At 37.4% G+C, this 8,798-nt stretch overlaps 1 protein-coding gene across 1 annotated transcript in view; it reads right to left on the bottom strand.

The window, feature by feature from the left end:
• The window catches only part of LOC103612346 (pituitary tumor-transforming gene 1 protein-interacting protein), a gene marked incomplete at its 5' end in the record, with an annotated part of 23,974 nt that extends 17,019 nt beyond the window's left edge, over positions 1 to 6,955 (bottom strand). Inside the window, 3 exons of the mRNA XM_017729274.1 lie at positions 1,599 to 1,707; positions 4,394 to 4,502; positions 6,872 to 6,955. Coding sequence (XP_017584763.1) covers positions 1,599 to 1,707; positions 4,394 to 4,502; positions 6,872 to 6,955 — 302 coding nt within the window. The remainder of the gene's footprint in view (positions 1 to 1,598; positions 1,708 to 4,393; positions 4,503 to 6,871) is intronic.
• Positions 6,956 to 8,798: the final 1,843 nt, after the last annotated feature.

The following is an 8,798-nucleotide window of genomic DNA, read 5'->3' as shown; positions in this document are numbered from 1 at the left end:
CCTGCTGAGAATCAGTGGGCTTAAAGCCAATAATGTACCAGGCTTCAGTGTAATAACACATTCTGAATCCTCCTCAAATAAGCTGGACCCCAGATTGACAAGACCTTTAAATCCTCTAAGGGTCACAAGATTAAGCTTGACACCTTTGGAGTCTTGGCATAAGATGACTCTCAACTAACCCTCTATTTTTAGAATTAGATGTTACAGTACTGATTGACAACTTAGCTACTAAAACTGAAGTCTGGCACAAATATCTCTTTTCACAGGATTCAAGCTTTATTTGCTGACATGTCAGCCACAGGGGCCTACTCAGTTGTTCCGCAGAGGATGTGGCAGATCTTATGTAAGATCTAAACCTCTTCTTTACATCAAGGCTTATCAGCACAGGGCTAAAGAGTACTCATTTTTGCACTAGGGCAGATCTGGTATACCAATCTACCAACAGAACAGGTACGTGCTTCTTCCTCAGGGAACAGAGAAAGGAATGAGATGTTACTTACAATTATTTTCACATTTCATTAAAGCCACACATGTACTGTATTTCTCTGGCTTTAAGGTCAGCACTAAACTTACGTAAGTTATGTACAGTTACATAAGTTCTTTTAAAAAAAATAAAAAACAACCCTCAAACAAGAACAATGAGTCAAAGGTACTTTAAAAAGTACAGAAGTCATTTCAGACGAAGAAATAAGGTCCACATTTTATTCACACGAGAAGCACTGAAGGATGAAAAGAACAGAGCTAGCTGAAACTACACTGTCCAGAAAGCTGTAAAACTTGAGTGATAAAGGGTGAGAAGGAAGGAAGTGTTAACTTGCTTCATGGCAGCATGTTGTACTGTTCCACTTCACACTGTAGTACTGACATACCTATTTTATCTAGTCATCAACTACTTCCCTCCTTTTAATATTCGCTACTTAGAGAAGCCAGTTTAAAAAAATCTTTTTCAAGTTCTCCAAGATCAAGAACATTTAATTTTTGCAGCATTACTTTCCTTGAAAAGAAGTAAATCATGCTTAGTATCTTAGAGCAAAGAAGTATTACCTTACATTTAGAATATCTTTTTGAATTGGCAAAGACAGCTAACTCCTTAGATACTGACTGCTGACAGATCCTAGAGCAACTCTGAAAGATGGATACCAAGTGCTGTACAGGACATTGTTGCTCAGTTATTTGTTACTCACCTGGTCCCTTTTTGCTGTACCGTGAGCTTGCCTTGAAAGAAATTATTTATACCATTATCACAAGAAGCAAGGATTTATTTGGTCATTGAAAGATTTCATGTCCAATGTTAATAAGAAACTGTAAAATGTAGAAGTATAAAGCAATAGCTTACCTAAAGTAGAATGCATCAGTGCTGTTACCACTAGAAACATCACTTCAGTGGCACTCCAGCATCACTTCCAGTGTCACTAAATATCTCTTCCACCTGTCACTAAATATCTCTTATCTTGTTGTCTTTCTCAAACAAATAAAGCAAAGTGACCAGAACTGCTTCCAAATGAAAATACTCTTAGTATATTGGAGAGTAAAAATTGTAGGTAGATAGGAAAGATGAGGACACAGTGTTAGTAAAGGAAACAAATAGGTGTATTTACCTCCTGGAACGCTTTCTGCAGTAACAGCAGTAACAGCAACAGATTGTTATAGACACCAGAATGAGTCCAGCTACCACAGCTAGGGCAATAATTAAAGCCTCGAAGTTTACTGAAAAACATGAATATATTCAACTTGTTAGACTCCATCAGTAAAATTTATCTTCCTGATAATTCTTCCCCTCCTTCCCAGACATTTTTTCATCCCTATATGCAAAAACCTCCATAGTATTCTGTTCAACTACCCCAGATAAAATGCAGTGTACCACATTCAAACATTGCTGTTATGCATAATCTACACTGAATAGACATTAAGTAAAACCACATTTCTCATTCTGTTACTTCCGTACAAGTTACAAACGATTAAATATACTTCATCCAGCAAAGAAAAAAATTCGTTTTAAACAAAATTTAATTTTTTAAAAGGTATACTACTTAACTGAAGCAAAGAAGATTTTTTTAACCTATTAAAGTGCAGGAAAAGACTTGTCAGTTGTCAGGCTGCATATGTGTCATCAGTACCGATTTCATCTGGTTACTATTCATGAAAACACCCAAAACAATTAAGCTACACTGTTCTTCGTCACTTCACTCTGGTTAATAATCTGTCAACACATCTTATTAATATAAAATTGTAACTGGAACAGTCATTTGTTTTTGACTTTGAAAGCTGCAATATTCACTTTCATTTTCAGCAAGGGTGAACAACATTATTTTCTTAATTTTATTTACTCAAAGGAAGAAAACACCATCACAAGTTAATTAATTTTCCTGCTGTGTCTGTAGGGGACACTCTCAGTAAGACCATATAACCCAAGGCATGTTGCCACCTTTAATTTGTAAAAAATCTATTAAGGAAATGCCTATTTGAGGGGGTTTTCGTTGTTGTTTTGGTTTGGGGTTTTTTTTCCTACTTTTACTTTTTTTTTGCTGAGAATGTGCTCCATTATGAAGTTTTCATTCTGTGTTTAAGCTAGAGTCAATCTAGAAACACAAATGGCACCCAAGCTAGAAGCCATTTCCACAGCATCAGTAAACTGTCAAGACCACCCTTAGTACTAGTAGAAAACAACATGTGTTTCTCTACTCGGTGTGTTTGAGAGTGTTAAGTTACTTCATGGCAGCTGATTTGATGCTGTGTTTTGGATTTCTGGCTAAAACATGCTGGTAACACACCAATGTTTTGGTTGTTGTTGAACAGGCTTGAAGGACACCAAAATATTTCCCCCCCCTCCCCCCCCCGTCCCTCTGCTCCCTGCAGTGAGCAGGGCTGGAGGAAGGCAGGAGACTGGGAGAGGTCAGGAGGGGAACAGAACACTTGACCCAAACTGGCCACCATATAATCTCATGGTCAGCAATGAGGTAAAGTAAAAATAAGTGGAGGGAGTAACTGGCTTCCAAGGGGAAAACCAATTCCAATGGGAATTTATTGTTTGGGGACTGGCTGAGCGTCAGTCTGCCTGTGGGGGGTGGGGGAAAAAAATATCGCCTTTTTTTCCTCTCCCTCTTTTTCCTTCCCTTTTTAAACCACCTTTATCTCAATCAAGAAGGTTTTTTGCTCTTGTTCCTTTTTCTTCCTCCATCCCACTGTGGCCATGGGAGAGAGGGAGGAAGCAAGCAGCTGTGTGAGTACTTAGCTATTGGCAGGAGTCAACCCTCTACACTTTCAGAACCAACTCTGCTAAACATTTCATAGTAAGAGTCTTTACTATGACTGCAAGCCCAGTTTTCTTAAAAGTGTGCCTTATCACTGCAATTATATACTTCGTGTACCCTAAAAAACTCCAACAAAAGTCTAAGCATAAATGCCTGTTCTCAGAAAACAAAGCACAAAGTCCTTCTGTAAGAATATAGAATTGATAAAGCTCATCTGTACTGTTTAATCTAGTCACTCTGCAGCAATCATTAAGTGGTAGCGTTCAGAAACTTGCATGTTCCACTTTAACAACACTTTTCTACTTCTGCTACCCTAATTTAGACTACTGCATAATCTCTCTGCACTAAGCACGATAACTTTCTTCAGTCAACAGTCACTGACAGTGCATCCCCACTTGATTTTGTCCTTTAGCCTGCTGGTGTCCATGCACAAACACACGGAAAGCAGCAAGCCTTTGCTCTGCTGGACTGAAGCTGTACTCTTGTTTCATTTGAGAAGCTTTCCAATGCCTTAGGTGTTCTCTGCTCCAGTCTAGTCTGAATTTAGATCTGTACACACATTATTGCAAAACCAGCTCCAAATATTTCACCATGATGGCGGCATATGCTCAGTGCTGTATTTTGTAGTAAAACATGAAAGCAAATGGAAATTGAAGAACAATTAAATGATGCAGGATTACAACCTACAGTGGCACTACGCATGTTCCTTTTAAACCTTATCTCCATTGCCTTTGGTACCCATCAATTACACTTATTTCAGTTGTTTAAGCAAAAATAGCATTCAAGAATTGCTGTGTGACTCTATTTGTGTGACTGTGGTATTGGTTCACTACTGCCACTGGAATATAGTAAAACAACTGTGGATCTAGACAAATCATCCAACACTTTCAGAAATTTTAAAGAAGGTAAAAATGTTTTAAAGCCATTGGATCAGCATAACTACACTGCCTGTTCACAAAGAAACCTTAAGAATGACTGTTTCTAAGTCCAGAAGATGAGAGATATGGCTCAAAATCACAACCACTGTCTCCTCCCCCCACCCCTCCAAATAAATTATCAGGAAACAGCTCTAGCAAGTGGTAGTCTTACTTCAATCATACTCATAAATAATTCTCTACAGCAAAAGTAAAATTAGTACCTACTCCAGCAAACTCCCCATCGAGCATTTGAGAGAGAACACAATGAAGATGATGGAAGAATACTTCTTACGGGGTAGTCAATACAAGTGTTGTTGGTGTAACACCAAAGGCACTGTGCAAAAGAAACAAGAAAAATCCCAAATTACTAATCTTCAAAAACAGCTAATAATTTAGTGCACCACTCCAAAGACAGATTTCTTACATGAATAAGAGAAATATAAGTACTTTGTATTATAAAGCCTACAGAAGTCCTTGTACAATTTCTCAGTAAAACCTAAACTGAATTGTGAGTAAGAACATTTTGTATTTACAGGTAACACTAGCCTGAAAATATTTGGCAACATACTGCCAAGTAAGAGGTATCCTGCATTCTTGAGGGTAAAATAGCTTTGAGTTTAAAATTATTGGAATTAACAAGAAGTACAAAATCAGAACGCTGATTGGTCTGAATTTTAAAACATCTCCTATCTTTAAGGAATAAAAATATAATCTTATACTCTTACTTCAGCCTTGTATTTGATTATCAACAGAAGGAAAACAGTAAAGAATCCTTTTAATTCTACAGGAGTTTTTGCTGCAAGGTAATGAACAATACAGCCTCATCCAATCTGTGCTGCAAAGTACATTGAGTACCGTAATTACACACACTTAAATACCTGAATACTTTTAAAGTTTTTATGTATATTATAGTTAAAATAGCAGCACAACATTTCTGCTTTTAAAGTCATCACTAAGTATCAAGCTTAGGTTTTGGTTTTCATTTTTTAAAATAAATATTTATTTAGAAGTTGTTTACTACACAACTCAAACAATGAAATAGTTTTGAATAACAGTAATAGGAATCTTTAATAGAAGAAGAGTTTTTTAGGATTCATTATAAAAAGAGTTCAGACAGGAACTATGCTTTATCTAACAGTACTATCAAGAACATCTCTGTCATACATCCTCAATTACACAAAGCCTGTTATCTTTCTCTTAATGGATTACAAAACATTAAATACAAAGGAAACCATTTGCAGCAGATTCTGCTTTCTTGAAAAGTGTGGATAAAAGAAAAATTTATTAGTATTTTGTAGTTGCTAGACTGTACAAATTAAACATACCCATAAAGACACATCAACAAAAACAACTAAGAAAATAGAATACACCTTGCAAAAACCGTGCCCTTTTAATTAAGGATGTTAGATGAGAATATGCTTCTTCTTGTTGTTCAAATATTTAATAAGAATTAGCAGCTCAAAACCAACAACTAATAGGGGGCATAGTAAAAGTCACTGTTAAACTTTGAATGTAATGTTGATGTGTTTTGAGTAGGAAGCTGGATTAGGTGGCTCATGAGGTCTCTCCTAAGCCGAATTACTGTACACTGTTGGTGACAACTGGGATCCCAGAAAGGCCAGCTGTATCACTCTGATGGAAACCCCTGCATCTAACTACTGAAAATGTGTCTAGCCCAAAAGGCAATACCTGACACAGCTACTGACTGGAGCAGGGGTTGAAGTACAAGAAAATATTTCAATTAACTCATTTCCAATGATAAAACAATCTGACAATACACAATCATCAATACGATTCAATTAATATTTTTCTCTTAAAAAGCCAAAATATGCGTAAAACAAGCAGGTAAGTTCAGGTATTTCTCAATCTTCCCTAGTGAAAATGTAATGGAAACTTATATGCAACTTAAAGACTCCTGAAATATTTCTTTTCAGTGACATCTGAAGTTTGAATTTGAAATAATCTCTCACTTCTTCTGCTCTGCAGGGACTAATGCCTTCTGCATGTTTATCACAACCCTTATTGTAGAGCTAAAAAAGTTTTCAGCAAAGAACAGAGAAACAAATTCTAACATTTTAACATCTGCCTTATTGCAATTTCATTGCAAATCTAAACACTCTGCTACCGACAGCGGCCCAGCCTGGCAGTCTTAAGCACACATGGTCTGATGTAGTCAGTGGAGGGACCAGCACACTGAACATCTGCAAAGCACTGACACACTCTGCCTCAGTTACAGGCACTTCTTGGGGCATCTTTAGAGAAAGGCGCTTCCAGTTTATTTACATTAATGTCCCAGTTTTCCTAGCACAATACAAGAAAAGCAAGGCATTTTAACTGCCTAAGACTGAGCTTATTAGATGGACGTTTAACTAAGTGCTGCCCCCAAAATGAGGATGAGTCTGGGGTAGCAGCAACACCAACTCACTCAGCTGAGCTACAAAAGCCCTAGGCACACACTGACACTGGAAGCCTGCATTCAGTCTGTCCTCTCCAGACAAAGCACAGGAACACCCCAAGTGACCAAATCACAGAGCAACCCTGGCAAAGTGAAAGCACATTGGCATCAGGTGTGACAGAGGGGCAGCAACAAATCAGTTGACTCAATCATTTAAATAAGAAACAAACAGCCAAAGAAAGCCTAACAATTTGATTTCATATTAAGTGGAAATTATTATCAATCAAATAAGATGTTAAAAATCTTACCGAAACATTTTTGAGACATTCTTCACAGGACTTCTGGGAAAGTGCTGAACATGCTACAAAAGCAAACAAAACCAAAACATACAGAGATTATGTATTTATTTTTATTCCATAAGGTCAAGCATTTATCATAATATTTAACCTTTTCTTTTTTCTAATCCTAGATACAAGCAATAATTTTGACTGAATAATGAAATCTCAGTAATTCCATTTGAGGAGAACTGCAGCAAACAGAGGTAAAAAACATTTAAGTTCAATCTTAGACATAGGGAAACAATTCAAGCTTACCTTTAACCTCTGCTTGCTTTCTCTAAGGACAACACAGAAGATATAACCCAAGAGCCTCCCTGTATCTCTGCTGAAGTTCTAGAACTTACACACTTCAATTTAGAGAACATTCCAAATTTTGCAGCTTTGGAAGCCTTGCAAAAGCTGACCCTTGCTTAGGATTTACCCCCTCCAAAGGCATTAACTTTTTTCTGGGAGAAAAGAGTTTTTAAAAGATAAAGCTCTCCAAATAATATGATTTTAAATAACAATAAAAACCACTTCCAAATATAGGACACAAAGTTAATCTGCAAGAGTTCAATAAGAACTTTAACAGAAGCTTGACAAGCCAAGTGATGCAGACGTACTTAATGTACATTTTCTTTGAATTTAAAAAAAAAAAGACATACTTATTGGTGTTCACATTTACTTTTTTTAGAAGTACTCCATGTTTATCATCTTAAGACAAGTCTTTTTTTATCCATAACTCAGACATAATTTGTTGCCCACAGGACCACGTACATGCCATAGTCTTGGCCTAGATGAACTACTTGAAAGATGAGGGGGAATCTCCTTTCCTAGTCTGAATCTGGATTTTTCTTCCAGTAACTGTAGCTCCTATGATAATTTTTTATACCATTTAATGAAACAAGCTTGTCCTTATTTCAGTATATCACAAATACAAGAGGAAAAGATCTCCAAATCAAGAATCCAATTCTAACTTTAATGGAGCATTAGTCACAGGCAGTTCTCAATTTGAGCTAAGTTACTTGCTTGTGAGACAACTATATATTTCAGTATTTTCTTTTCATAATTCAGTATTAAATATTCCTGTTACTAATTCTTAACATTAAATATATTTTATGTACCAGTATATTTATCTTTAATTAATATATTCATATAGAAAACCGCCTTACTAGTTTACCCAGTACCAATTAAATTGTTACAGGTACCAATTAACAGCCTAAGGTAAGGCCCAGGTACCAATTCATAAAAAAACAACATGAGAAGCAGGTTCAGAAAGAGTTCTCAGTTTATACTCAAAAATTTTCAAACGGGATTATTCAACACAGAGTACCACCATGCTTATTATAAAAAAAATACTTCATTACTTTTTCAAAGTCAGATTTAAATCACCCAAACAAACAAGCTTTCTAAATATGAATTACCGAGGCTGAATTTCTTCAAGTTAGTTGTCTCAAAAAGCTGGAGACTCCCTTTTCAAGTATAAACCCTTCCCTAAAGGAAATGAAACATCTCTAACTGGGATCTAGACACACCTGCCAAGGTGCACTTGAGATATCCTAATTTGATGCCAGCCAACCTGACGTGCACCTTTGTGGTCACATCTGTTGGTGGCAACTAAATCTGAGGCCGAGCTTCACCAACTGCCTGCCAGAAGCAGGGAAGAGAGAAATGATTCCAACAGAACAGGGAGGGACGAGCATCTCCGCCAGCTTCTCCTGAGCCACACTCCTCATCATCACCCAGGGTTGAGCAAACCCTGCTTGAGCAAGGGAGGTTGGGCCAGGTGACCACTGTGGTCCCTTCCAATCTGCCCTATCCTGCGGTTCTGTGAATGCTGTCTCCGTGCCGCAAAGCTCCCGACACCCCCACGGCCCCGCAGGCCGGCAAACCCCAGCGCCACCAGCCCGTCCCTCGG

This window comes from Corvus brachyrhynchos, unplaced genomic scaffold, assembly GCF_000691975.1.
Source record: "Corvus brachyrhynchos isolate BGI_N302 unplaced genomic scaffold, ASM69197v1 scaffold142, whole genome shotgun sequence".
Taxonomy (NCBI): Eukaryota; Metazoa; Chordata; class Aves; order Passeriformes; family Corvidae; genus Corvus; species Corvus brachyrhynchos.
The sequence above is the reverse complement of the archived record's forward strand: the minus strand, read 5'-3'. Positions and strand labels throughout refer to the sequence as shown.